This window comes from Drosophila bipectinata, chromosome 2L (genome assembly GCF_030179905.1).
Source record: "Drosophila bipectinata strain 14024-0381.07 chromosome 2L, DbipHiC1v2, whole genome shotgun sequence".
Classification (NCBI taxonomy): domain Eukaryota; kingdom Metazoa; phylum Arthropoda; class Insecta; order Diptera; family Drosophilidae; genus Drosophila; species Drosophila bipectinata.
Window position 1 is genome coordinate 12,826,882 of NC_091736.1, and position 14,635 is coordinate 12,841,516.

General features: G+C 43.3%; 1 protein-coding gene across 1 annotated transcript in view; it reads left to right on the forward strand.

Moving 5' to 3' along the window:
* Nucleotides 1-11,256, forward strand: part of side-II (sidestep II) — a 56,586-nt gene extending 45,330 nt beyond the window's left edge. Inside the window, exons 11-19 of the mRNA XM_070276816.1 lie at nt 540-642; nt 2,199-2,310; nt 2,461-2,542; nt 3,311-3,452; nt 5,144-5,325; nt 6,330-6,517; nt 6,605-6,713; nt 7,324-7,562; nt 10,510-11,256. Coding sequence (XP_070132917.1) covers nt 540-642; nt 2,199-2,310; nt 2,461-2,542; nt 3,311-3,452; nt 5,144-5,325; nt 6,330-6,517; nt 6,605-6,713; nt 7,324-7,562; nt 10,510-11,181 — 1,829 coding nt within the window. The 3' untranslated portion in view covers nt 11,182-11,256. The remainder of the gene's footprint in view (nt 1-539; nt 643-2,198; nt 2,311-2,460; nt 2,543-3,310; nt 3,453-5,143; nt 5,326-6,329; nt 6,518-6,604; nt 6,714-7,323; nt 7,563-10,509) is intronic.
* Nucleotides 11,257-14,635: the final 3,379 nt, after the last annotated feature.

A 14,635-nucleotide genomic window follows, 5' to 3' on the forward strand; every position in this document is an offset into this window, starting at 1 on the left:
GAAGTACTAAATCATGTTGCCACATTAATTAATTTCCCGTGAACGAGAACAGGGGACCGTCACTCGAAAGCTTTTCAAATAAGACCCCCCCCTGTGACCCCAAGGACCCCTTTTTCCAGTGTTTTCGATCCCTTGTCGACTGACTAACTGACTGATGTGGAGGCGTCGCGCCTTCTGACGGTCTCCCTGCTGTCTAAATCACTTTTGTGCGTTTTTCACATGCCACGCCCACGCCCACACAAAGGCAAATACTTTGGCTCATTTCCCGACGATTTTCACAACATTTTAATGTCCTGGAGCCGATAGGGGATCTGGTTAGTCACATCAACAGGTGAAAGGAATGCGGAAGTGTCTAGTTTTAGGGATAATAAATTTTTATGCTAATCAGCCCAGCTGTTACATAGCTCATAAATATATTTTGAATATATATTAAAGGAAAAATTTTCCAGACACTGAATTTATTAAAAATCATCGGTTATGGTATCACCATGTCGAGCTTATACCATGGCCCTGAACTTATCGTAATTTTCTCATTACAGACACCCCCATTTGCAAGCACTCCGACCGCGTAATATTAATTGGCGCCTCAAAGGACGAGACGGTTGAGATTGTGTGCGAAATTCAGGCAGACCCCCCACCACGGTAAGTTTAAACAAAAAATCTTTGGGAAGCTTCCGGCTCATCCCCCCTTACAGAACCCCTAACCGAACACCCATAGCCCGCCTTCGTCCCCATCATGAAGGTTTTTTGCTGCGTTGTAGGCGATTGCTTCCGGTTTCCTGTTGAAAGGAAGTTTGCAAAATTGACAAATGATTGTGATTGTGTGTGCCGGCGTGGATGTGCGTAGCGGAAAATGCTGTTTATTTTGTAGGAAATGTGAGAAAATTTAACAATATTTTGTTATTTTTTTTTTGTTCTTTTGGTTTGTGTTCATCCCCTTGAATTTTCTCTTTTATCTTCGTTTTTATTTACCATTTAGGAATGTAATTTTTTTCCCATGCACTTTAAATAGTTGATTTTAATTCATTTTAAATGTGCAACTGGCTTTGGCATTCTCTTTCCGGCTAGAGGGATTTAGACGGTCAGCATGGATGCTGCCCACTTTAATGTTTTTTTAATGAGGCCACCACACCACACCGAGACTCCGGCCAACTGCCACTCATCCTTAGTCCTTGCTGTCTGAGTGCGTCTGTCTTGGCCGCTTTTGCGTTGCCTCTGTCATGTCCTGTATTTAATTTCAATTTTTTTCGTTGCTGCCGGGCTGCGTCTTGAGCTGACGCTTTATGCTAAAATAATTAATCATTAGCCGGCGGAAAATATGCGAGGCCGAAACCGAGGCCAAGGCAGCTGCGGCGCCGTGTAATTGTTGTGGCTGCTCTTGCCGGGAATGGAAAACATCTGAGCAGACAACGAAGGTCTGCGAGCATTAAAAAGCTGCTGCCAGCTTACAGGCTGGTCTCCTGTGGAAAGGACGCACAGGGGCGTCGGGTGCGACAAGTTAATTTATCAGCATTTAAATGCCTGACAAGCGGCAGCGAAAAAAAATGTATTTCTTCAGCTTGTTAATGTATTAAAAATTTAATCAAAACTGTTGCAGAAATTTTTGCTAGCATTTTGAGGGATTTGAAACGATTAGACTGAGCTAGTATTTGCTTTCTTTCTTTGCTATTTGATGAAATATTTAATTAATTTATTTGATAATCAAAATAACAGGACAAGATAGAGAATATTTATGACAAAACTTTACTTTTATCAACCATAAACGAAAGAAAATAAATTTACCAACGTCCCTCAACGGTCTGTGATTTTACTGTCAATTATTGATTTAATTTACCTCTCTTCTTGTCGATTTTAAAATGGATTCGTGGGTATATTGATTTACGTTTATTTTCGCACTGGGAAGATGGAAAGGCGTCCAACCGAATATGCCAAAGATAATTAACCTTTTAAACGGCTCTGAAGGACAGGCCTTTGGGCTGCCGGTGACGATTTCAGACGTATGTGCGTTTAACCTTTAATATTTTAACGAGTTATTTTAAAAATGGAGAACTTTGCAAACATGCTTCACTCACTCACCATCCTGACCCATCCTCTTTTACTTGGCGTGTCCTGTCGCTCTCCTTCTGCCTTCCGCACACACAGACTTCTGTCAAAATGTCAACGCAACTTACTCACACATGTGCACAAATATTTCGCAGGACATTTCGTTGGAAATTCAACAACTCGGGCGAAACTCTGGACGTGGGCAGTGAACGATTCAGCGTGAATGGCAGCCGCAGCATTTTAAAGTACACACCAGTCACAGATCAGGTAAACATTCTGATTCCCCACCGTATAGAACCTTATATATGTATATATATAATCGCACGACGGGAGAGTGTCCACAGCGGAGACCGAAAGCTGCTCCGGGCAATTAAGCAAGAGCCGCAATTTAAATAATAAATAAATATGTATTTGCAGGATTATGGCACACTGTCGTGCTGGGCCTCGAACGAGGTGGGCACCCAGCAGCATCCCTGTCTGTTCCAAGTGGTCCTGGCCGGTGAGTATCCTTGGGGAGAAAACGCCCTCGAAAGCCATGTCCAATCTCTGTGGTTCTTTGGGATAGCCGAGGGTGAGAAATGGTTTCTAGATCTTGCTTTAAAAAAAAATAAACAATTTTCATGTTATGAATTTTTAAAATTATCCAATTAAGGGATCAAAAATGTTTACTTATAAATAAGCTAAAATAGATCGTATGGCACACGTTTGAAAAGAAGGTTTAGTAATGATAGTTTGATTATCCAGAAAGGACGACTATCTTGTGTCAGTCCAAAAAAGAGGTTTGTATAAGCTAAACATGACCACTACTACCCTATTTTTGAGCTGCCCTCGTTTCTGTTTGCTGTTGCTTTGCTGATTACGTGCAATTTGACCTTAACATGTTAATGCCGCATGCAAACACAGACAGGGCACGGCACTCAGTCCTGGGAGACACACCGGGCCAAAACTGGACAGGCGAAGTCATACCCCAAAAAAAACCAACAAAACCAAAAAACCAGAGATTGGGCTTTGTGCATTTTGGGGCGGAAAGCCGGGGGATTTCATTCAGAAAAAGAACAAATGCTCATGTTGCCCCCTTTTACTTTTCCTCATGTGGATGTGCTGCTGATGTGGATGTTGCTATTGCTGTTGCTGTTACCGGTGGTAATACTGTCGGTGGTGCTGCTTGTTAATTTCCTGCGTAACGTGGACCAAACATAAATCTGATTCCTGGTTGGAAATGGTTCGGATGCCTGTGTGCGGATTGCAAATCCCATTCCGATTTCAGCACTGCCGAATGCCGTCAGCAATTGTACCGTCTTCAACCGCACCGAACTGAGTGTTGACATACAGTGCATACCGGGCTATGACGGCGGCCTGCCGCAAATATTTGTTCTCGAAATGTTTTCAACACGCACCGGCATCACCAGGTAAGCTTATTAATCAACTATAACTACAACGACCCCTAGGCCAGTCCACGTTCCCGTTCCGCTTGTGGCTTCCTTTTAAGCCGCTTATATCCGGTGCTGGGGGCAGCACAAGGGGGTCAATCACGGCAAGGGCGCAGCCGGGCGGTGCCAGATTGACCCCGAGTGCAGATACGGGGCATATGTCAAACAAATGGCTCCATATCGTTTCGGGAATACACATATTGTATGCATGTATGTATATGCTTAGGCCTTAACCCTCGGGCAGTTCGTGGCAATGTTGGAGCACATAACATAATTTTAATCAAATAAAGCCGGTTTAGTTTCCATTTCTTCAGGGCTTAGTTTCATATGTATTGGTCTTTGCCTTACTTGAAAGAATGTTACAATTTAAGAAAGTTTTGGAAATGAAAAAGAAAGGCTAATAAAGAGCCAAATGGTATACCTCATAATTCTTGCAGTTTGCCTTCCCAAGGGTTGAGGTCTCTCATATTTTTTTAATCATTTTTGCTCTTTGTTTCAATTTTTTTAGTTTTTTTGAATTGAATGTCAAGGGCCAAGGAGAAAAAAAAACTCCACAGGTGCTGAAAGTTAATTCATACTTTAATTTAGTATAAATAGCTACCAGTAGTAGTCTTTATATTCCTGATGTAAGTAGATATGCATCGATGGCAGTACATATGAACGAGGACTGGCCCGCCCTTCCGTAAAATCGCATTTAGATAGAGAACACGTCCTGTTTCTGAGCCTGACACCTCCACAAAGACATACCAGCATCATTTTATTCAATAATAGTTCGAGGAAACCAGGCAAGGCACTATATCGGACGGCAGGAGCCGGAGCTAGGGCACTCGTGAATGTATTTCAAGTGCTTTCACCTCATAAGATATGTATATAGCACTCGATGTAGGTGTGTAATTAGGCGTGAAACAGACCGCTCTTGGGTAGGATGTGTTTGTCTTTAAATGGACCCTCAAGCCATTGAATTCGTAGTGGATATTAAATGTGTGCACATGTTTATGGTAAATGGCAAATCAAATTCATAGCCGAACATAACATTATGCGAGACTGTCTTCATTTGATTTTATTTTTCGTTTCGAATAAATTTTGTGCCATATACATTTTGGGTTGAATACGGCTCGGGGATATGGCAAATAAATATTTCTTATTAAAAACAAAGACATAATCAAAACCGAAGAAAAGAAAAGGGAAAAATATAAGACCCTCATTGAAAAGCGGAAACGCAACAAACATCGTCATCAATGTTCAAATGTTTGGCAAAAAAAATAAATGTATATATAGACATTGAACCCTAATATTTCAGAACTTGCCGGAGAAAAGATTCCGCCAGATCGAAAAGGAGCAGATGGGGCGGACAAGTCAAAGCCGCAGTCGCTGGCAAAGGCATCAAATTCAAATTGAGGTCATGATTGGAAGAGCGTATATCCTCTTTGGCGGAAAAGGGGGTGCTGGAAAGGAATGGGGGCCTGGCAGGCCTGGGGTTAGGAAAACATGAAAACGAAAAACCCGTAAAAATGCCAAAAGAAAAAGGGCTGCCAGAAAGTATTTGCGGCATTGGCATTCGCTCTGGCCGCACATTTGATTAAAGGCTTAATGCCGTTGATTTCCTAGCCATTTCGTTTGATTTAATTCGCAATCATCTCGACTCTGATCCTTTCTGTCCAATTCCGCAGATTCAATTTGAGCAACGCCGAGGAGGCCCTCTTCTCGCTGGAGAACCTGGACACCCTGACCTCGATGATGGTCCAGGAGAACAACTCGCTTCGGCTCCGCATCTACTCGTACAACCAGAAGGGCCGGAGTGCCGCTTATCTGCTGCCCGATTTCATAATTGGCTCAACAGCTTACAAGACAGGTGAGTGGCACTACCAGCCGCCAGATGGCGCCGCCGAAAAACGAACATCACAATTTGCCATGATTGATGGATGGAAGGATGGTTTGGATGGAAGGATGATAGGATGATAGGATGGAGGCGCTATGATGGGATGCCTGCCTATACATATATTGGAGAGTATGTGGGCGGTACTGTGCTCTTGACAAGTGAGGAGCAGCCCGCATCTGATGGGCCTACGCCGAGAATTATATCTGGTTCGGCTTCTTTGGGCTAGGCCTGTGATTTCCTTGCCTGCAATAATCCCATGCAGGCAATAGGCACCATTACACAGCCTCTGCTTCAACATTCAGGGCTCCTTGACAGGTGGGTCTCTCCGCCAGTCATCTGCAGTGCTTACGTAATCAAAATGCCAGCCACAGGTTTCCTTACAGCCCCATCACTCCACTGCTGCCATCAACCGATGGCGTAAAATATGTGTAAAATTACTTTATGACATGGTCGTGGGTGGTTCCAAGACACTGAACGGTGGGACAGCATGAAAATATATGTATATTTTTTTTATTTTTATAAATATTTTATCAGTATGGGGTTTTCATAAATATATACATCATATTTTTAAGTCAAACATCCCTCATGGTGTTACCACTTAAAAGTGTTATTTAAGCCAAGACTTATCCCACGGTCTTTGCCTTCCATCCCAACATCCTCCAGCCGAATTAATCATTAAACGCTCTTATAGCCTCAACACATTGACACACTTATGACATACTTATCGTCCTGCCTTTTCCATTTTCATGCTACGCTTTTTTTTGGCTAAAAATAAAACCGTCAATTGTCGACAAATTTAACGTGCCACGGAATCCGAACCGAATCCCGCTCTCCTGTCTTAACTACCACTTCCGAACGGCAATCAATTTGATGTGCGGATATGTTTGTGCGATGGCTCGATGGCAATCTATCTAAAACCCGATGATGATTTATGAACGCCGATTGTCAACCTGTAATTACGCAAATAACAACAACAGACGACGACGTAACCCTGACACTGTCGCCGGTGATTGTCGGCAGTGTTCTGACCATCATAATTATTGGTGTGGCTATCGCGATACGAATATTCGTGGTGACATTTGTGCACAATTTGCGCCGCAATCGCCATCACGGCAACAAGGCGACCGCCGCGGGAGTGACGCCCCAACCTGGCGATGTCTTCAAGGTGGGTTGAGTTGGCCAAGTTGCGAGTTCCGTACTCCGGATTTCTTATATTTTCAGAGCAATTAATGTACGTATTATTCGTTTTCAGGGCGGTAACTTGGAGAAACCGCGATGGCAGCACACGGACATAAAAACGAAATCATCGGAGGATTTGGTTGAGGACGAACGTGATCCGGACGTAATACCATCGCAATACGGTAAGATTTTAAGCAGTGGCTGGCACTTTGTGGCGACACTTGGCAGGGACGTTGGCAGGGAGAGAGTGTGTGGAAATGATGCCACGGGTTTTTATGTGGCCAACAGTAAGATAGGGCAACCGGTCAGCGACTTGACGGAATTGCTTAATTTCGGCGTGCTTCTTAATGCCAAGCCCGCGAGTCAAGTGTCCGGCAAAGTAACCGGAGAGAGTCAAGCTGCTTTTTTATAGTCTGCACTTTGAGTATTAAACTTTAATCAAATTTTATGGCCACTTCTCTGACATTTACTTTCATGTGTCCCGCAATCGCAATCGCAATGGCAATCGCTATCTGCACATCCGGCTTCTTTGTTCTTTGGTGACCCGCAATCGTAATCAATCTCATCAACACAACAACAATGCCACGGACTCCATGCCAACCCAACCCAACCGAAACAAACCCAAACTGAATGAAACCAAACCAATCCAATCCAATCACCCAATGCAATTTCCTTTTAATCGTAAATATTTTTAACGACGGAACCCGCCAATCTAACACCGGACCCTGGACACTGGACATACCACTGGGCACTCGAAACGTGGCTTCTCATCAATAAATTTCAATCAAGCAGTTGGTGGCGGCAGCGCCGGCAGCAGTGGCAGCAATGCCTCGAACGTGGGGAGCACCACCGCCGGCACCGCCACTGGCAGCAGCACCTCTACCGCGGTGGTGGCATCCGCGGTCAGCTCAGCCGCATCAGCATCCGTATCAGGAACGGCAGTGTCAGCCGCAGATGCCCATCAGTTTGCATCAGCCACATCAGTGGGCGGCGTGGGAGGAGGCTCCTCAAAGTGGTCGCCCAATGGCAACGTAAGTACCCAAAGACACTGACGTAGGTCCTGTTTAAAGGATGGGTATGATATGGGAAAAATTTATAATGAATCGTTAGCTTTATCAATTTTTAAGAACAGCTTTCAGTTCTCATCACTATCTGATAGATTGCCGAACAATTAAAACGTGTCACCTCTGTACAGACATTCATGTTGGATAGCCAATGGCTCTTCCTGCCTTTTCCCATTTGCTTTTGGTTTGCTAATGCAATTTGATTTGGCAAGTTTTGTTGCCAGGACTCCAGGAGTTAGGACTCCATAGTCCTGTAGCTTCGAACTTCCGTTGTCCAGGTGGCAGCCGGACTAGTTCAGGAGAACAGTTTAACGTCTGTCAGTTGTCAGTTGCGGTTCGCATTTGCTGGCCCAGACTTTGTGAGCCCGCTGTCCTTTTGTCCTGGCAATCTGGTCTGTGCACTGAAAGCAATCAACTACCGGAATTGTCAAATTGCTAAACAGGCAGCAGAGAGTAGCTGGCTGGATGGCTAGCTGGCTAGCTGGCTGACTGGTAAACGGCATTCAGCATGCTGCCACACTCAGCCTCTGGCACGTCAGGGTCCGAGGCGAAAAGCTCCCCTAACACCATACTATATTAAAAAAAGCTTTTAAACTGTCAGGGCATCTTCGAATTTCTCGCCCACTTGGGCTCCTCCTCGGTCCGCTGCCACTCAGGTTATAAATAAAAATCCATTGGCTAAATCGGGGTATAACGTGCAGCTTGGCTGGCGGGCTCTGAGGTAATTGCGAGATTTTTAAAACACAATATATCATGTTGAGTGGGGCGTAATCAATCAATTTTTGTTCCGCATTTGTATTGAGCACGGAGCTGAGGTATCGGATTCCCCAAGCCATAGATACTTTTTCGTTTTAGCTTGTTGTTTTTTGCTGATGGATGGAGTGGCTTTTAAGCTGGCAACAGGTGTGGGAATAGTGGTGCTTAGTATGCAATATGCAGTTCGCCTGAAAAATCTGCAAAGGAGCCAGTCTCCACTCACAGTGAAATTTTTAAAAAACTTAAAATGTAATATCATTTACCCGCTCAACGTAGGTAAATTTTGGTTTATCCCTACAGCTTTTGCATTTATTTGGTAAATTAAATCTCATACATGGGCATAGCTCTTTGAAATAATAAATTTTACAACCACTTTAAATTTTTTTGCGCACTTTTCATATTTTTTTTTGGCGAATAAATTTTTTGTCGACCATCCGAGATTAGAGTGTTGGCCAAAACACATTTGTTTTCATTTCATTAAGTTCGCAATTAGAATTTATTTATGGGCTGCCCCTGCCTGCCTGGATTCTGCACATATGAATATTCAAATATATATGTAGACATACATGTATATATCTCTTTTATGCGCTGACAACGGCCGAGATCCCCGAAAGCCATTACCATAAGCTGTGCGAACGAGATTAGAGCCGGGAAATGGCCATATGCATCGACCATGACCAATTGACTGCCAGTCCGCGAATATATGTATATATATCACTAATCTGGCCAAAAACATTAGCCTCATCCCTCGGCCCAAACCGAAACCAATTTGCAATGCAGAAAAAAAGCCGAAACAGAAGTATCTGGAAAATCAGCCAGCGCTGCGGTTTTACGCCCCCGATTCCCACCCACACATTCCGCAATGCACGGAAAAGCCTCCCTTCTCCCCTCCAACCACCAGATAACAAAGTATCTGAGTCCGAGCCCCCAATCGCATCCGGAGTTCGGCTGAAAGAGAATTTTTGTTTCATTCTGTAAATGGGATTTGTGCTGCGCAGATTTCAATTACATTTAAATTACCATTCCAGGCGGGCTTAAAATGTGGTTCGTGTGTACCGGTATGGGCTGAGCCAGGGAGGCTGTTGGCCTCGTCTCCTGCCGGCCAATGGGCAATAGCAGCATAACTCAATTCGTTAATTAAATAATTTTAAATATTGCCAACCATAACAGCCGAACATACAAACCGGCAAGCTGCCAGCTACCAGCCACCATCTACCATACTAGCTACCATCGACCAGCCCATCCCGCTGACCCGTCACCTGCAAATTGCATTGAGAGATTTCAATTAGAATTTCATTTCATTTTGCCAGCCAGCAGAATAAAAATGCCAAACAACAAAGCACTGCCTCACCGATTTTAGGAGTTCTCTCCAAAGCATGAGCATTCTGCTATAATTGGATTGTGGACGAGCATTTTGTGGCCGTTGAGTGCGAATTTATATCGTTTGGTCTAAACACGTTTAAAACGGAGTAGTTTGTTGGATTTTTTGAAAATTACATACCACTTGTTTTCTTTTATATGATTTACAAAAAAATTGTACAATTCCTAGGGAAAACTAATGCAAACAGAATTATTCGATTGCATTTCGTTCACGTGGAAAACTTAGGAATTTCCTGGCAGAGACGTTTCCAATTGATTGGCTTCCGATGCAATATTCTTTACACACAACAAAATGTACATTCAATTGAAATTTTTCTTTTATTGAGACACTCGTTCTTTAATAGCTACATTTATTCTTAAACTTGGTTACTTTTTGAATATGTTCATTTAGCATTTTTATGGCATTTATTCAGACTTTCTTGTTTTTGTTTCCAATAAAAATTGGGCATAGAAATGGTTAAATGAATTTATAGCCAAATGGCTATCAAGTTCCAAGACTGGGTTTTGTTGTGCTAAGACAATGTTTTATTGTATTCAACTAATTGAAAATTGAAAGGAAATCAAACATAAGCCATACACACCCCATATTTCCAATTGGTAAAGCATTTTCCTTAAAAGCTACTCAAAGTTAGGCTAAAAATGCAATAAAACTTTTGAATAAGGCTTTTTAAGATTACTAATTAATAGTATGTATGTATATGACTGAGCTTAACAGTCATAAGGTCATTTAACCTTATTTTCCAAGTGTATCAGTGACAAGATTTTCTCCTACTTACAGGTGGTGCCCCTGACCACAACGACGATGCTGTCCGGCGATGCATCGAACGCAACTGTCACCTATAATCAAATCAACGCCCAGCGGGCTCAACTTCTGGCGGCCGTGGCGGCGGCGGGGGGCGGCTGCAGCAGCACCGTCATATCGCCCAGCAGCAGCATGCTGAGTGGAATGGGCGGGCTGGGCAAGCCGCTGGGCCTCGGAATTGGGGGCATGGTCATCGGTTCACCCACCTCCCTGTCATCGAACTCGACCTTGGCGGCCGCTGCGGGTCACCTCCAGCCGATGCACAGCAGCGGAGTGGGAGGCACCCTGCCCCCGGGCCTGGGCAGTGGTGGGGGCTACATACTAAACGCCTATGCCACCGGACGACTGCACCAGCAGCCTGGAGGGGGAGGCACCCACACCGCCACCCTGAACAGGCACCACCACCACCAACAGCAGCAGCACCACCTCCCGCACCATCATCAGCAGCAACAGCACCATTCTGGCTCTAACCTGCTGCTCGGCAGTTCGGGCAGCGTCATGGGCGTGGTGGGCGTGGCCAAAAACTCAAACTCCACAACGACAGCCACAACATCGTGCAACTCGTCGCAGGACCTCGATGACAACATAAACATCAATGCGATCAAGGATTGCCTAATGACGCAGAGGGTGCCAGAGAGCTGCGTCTAAGGCTCTGGCTACAAGGATCTTAAGTTTAAATAATTATTTAGGGTATATGAATATGTATGTATCAATGTCAAATGGACAGGTTTCAGTTTTCACTTCCAATACCCAAATTGTAAGCATTTTCAAAAGAATGTGAAGGGTGGAACCAGTCCATTAGTTTGTTCCCGTTAAGGTGCTGTGCATATCTAATCTTAAACTTAGGCGAAACGTGAACTCTGTTAAACTGCGCGTAAACTGGCAGGAAAAGGCCATATCTTCTGGTTCAATAGCATATCCCTTGTTATATCGAATAAAGAAACTCCATATCGAGATTACAGATTAAGGCTACAAATCGGAGGAATCTCTAGAGACTTGTTTTCTTTTCTATCAATTCGCTGAGAATTCGCCCAAAAACTGTATTTGTGTTCAGTTCATTCGAGAAGTTAATAAATTCGTTCAAAGTTCATTAAACCACACAGTTATATATACACACTATTCTAAGGAAACTTCAAAAAGACTCGGACAATTTAGTAGCTAAATATTTTGTAGCAAAAATATTCCAAAGATAAAAATAGCTTAGAATTGGATTAAATATTACTGCAAGTAAATTTGTACATAAGGTAAAGTGTATAAAGTAAATAATATTCACACCCGAAACCTACTTTTGTTGTTGTATATAGATATTAAAAAATAATAGTTGTAACTAAGTTTGAAACGCCGTTCTGTGCGGCCCAAAGTCCTGCTTAGAGTTAAGTAATACTAACGTTAAATGTTTAGAAGGAAGAGCGTAGGTTTAAGCCACAATAGAAGATAGTAAATGGAAGAGTTTAAAATGGCTAGTCTAACAGAATTAAGCGTAAATATCAATAAAAGTGTTAAGACGAAAAGAGAAAATGTGACAAAACCTAAATGAAGTAATCGGAATGTAAACCAGAACTCGAGAAGTAAATATAGATCAGCTACAAAAACCCAAGCGAGTTAATTAATTATTTCGGACGCTCTGCGGTCGGAACTTATTGTTTTGGAATCCAATTCGGAAGTTGAGACCAACTTTGTTGGCTTTAATTTGAAATTTGGTTTTTTTGGCCGACACATGTCCGAAATCGTTAGCCGCCCACACTTGGCCAATTTAAATCTGCTGGCCAACTCCAGCTCGGACATGAAACCCGTCCCGTGTGGTTCGCATGGCAACCACAATTCCCAACACCCGCAAGACAAACCGCAAGTGCCAAGCGAAAAAACTACTTAAAATTTCATATGCTCCGACAAGGGTTCCTTTTTTTGTTCTCCTGATTTTCTCCCTCCTGTGGGACACAGGACCTGCTTCATTAGTAAATCAAATTTATACGTGGGTGGACGTGCCACAGAGCCCAATTGGTTGGGGTCAACCGCGCTGACTGAGGAGCTTCGAGTTGAATAAGTTAAATCGACACCATCAAGGAGCCAACGGAAGAATAAAAAGTTGCTGCCATTTTGGGGAAACTTTTTAATTACTTGAAGCCTTCAAGTTGAAGGTGAACTCAGTAATTAAAAACTAATTCATTCACTCAATCCTGCATAGGTTATTATTCATAGCCAAGTTGCCATATCAAAGTAGTTAGCCACGTTATGGCTCTCCTCAAGTATCTAATTATCTAGCCGACATGGATTTTTTTTTGTTACATTTTCTTACATCACACGTGTCAGAAATTACCCGACCTAGACATACCCATACCACATTAAAAAGGATAAAAAAGCAATGAAAGCCAAGGAAACAGAAAAACACATCCCTTCGGTGGCCCGAGGTCAGTAAATCCAAATAAAGGGGAGTTGTTCTCGATGGCCTAGAAAAAAGCTTTAATAGAAAAGGCAAAGGAAAAATACATTCTAACAAAATTATGCGCGTGATTTATGGTTTTGTTTTTGGCCAGCCTTCCCAGCAGTCTGTTTGTGTTATCATATTGATTTTTCCACGCCGAAACTATGTGTGAAAATTAAATTCCCGTTTAGAGTTTTTGCCCCACAACCGATTATCGCATAGAGAGAGTGCGACCTAAAGCTCCGAGCCAGTGGAATCGACCAGAGAATTGAATGGAAGCGCATTGTGTAAATCAGCGGCTCAATAAAATCTAATAGCCCGGGAAGATTGCGGCTCGGCACGCACCGCACCAAGGCAACGGGCAACGGGGCGGATACGCGACGGACCTGGTTAGGTGGCAAACATAAATTACCCGACGGAGGACAAAGCTCGTCCTTGGCAGTGGGTTGATAGCCATCATAATAAATGCCAAAAAGTGTGACAGCCTGACGTCACGGTTGAATATATCGTCTAGCCCCCAAAGAATTAGCCAAGTTAATGAAATCAAAATGTTAAGTTGTGGTATATTTCCTTTCTGGGTATACAATTTTGTCATAAAATGTGGTTATGAAGAGTAGAAACTATTTATATTATTTATATAAAAACATACTAAAAATATAATGAATTGTGAAATGACTTACTGGTGTAAACGTTTTACCAAATCTTCCCACCGGATGCTTTCTTTGTTCATTATCGAACTTTCCAACAATGTTATAACACCAGCCGAGCCAAAGCCACTGCCAGCGAATTACCAAAGAGAAGCCGCTTTGGCAAATTAACTAATGACCCCATGACGGAGATGCAGGGGGGCCAAGGATTCCAATCGAGAGCTGTAGGTGGAGGAGTATTGTTGCCGGGAAACTGGGAAAAAGTGGCTGGTGAGAGGGCCGGGAAACGGGCGTTTGTTTAATTGTCGTGCGACCCGCTTTTTGCTTCGTTTTAATGAGTCAATTTAAATTCCGATTTCGATTACGGAGAAAGCGTTTTTCGAGCTGCTGATGTCCCGCACACAGCTGAGGCCAAATCGATGTTCATTAGCAGAAGGCGAGTCGCGTCCTAGCCCCCGAACCTAGCCCACGATCCAGTCACCACCCCCTTAAGTTACCTCCTTTTGTCCATGGACTCGCCTCTGCACTCTGTATTTTTCCTCTGACCACTTTGTCCCGGGCATTGTCAACGCAATTAGCAGCCAGGGCCCTTGCCTGGGCGAGAGAGAAGTTTTAAAGTTAATATTGGTTTTTGTTTTAAGCATTCAAATGACCTCGCACGCCCTGCACAAAGTTGGCCGATTGAAACATATTTCGCAGCCGATCCACCGAGTCAAGGCTCAACTCATAATTGAGCCATTCGACGCTCATAATAACCTAAATGGAAATGTAAATTCGTTTTTAGTGGTTTTTAATTAAAAACCAACCACACTTTTTGTTAGCTAAATTAATGAGCAAGGGCCACCGCTTCTTTTTTTGCTGTTGGAATTTTTACCATTTTTATTGCTGGCAATTTTAATTAAAACATCAGAGTTTTATTATTTGATTTATTGCGCCATGTGACAGGTCGCAATAATCGCCGTAAACAAATGCATATGTAATTGCATATTTGAACTCAATTAACCCGCGCACGCCTTGACCGCGGCGCCAATTT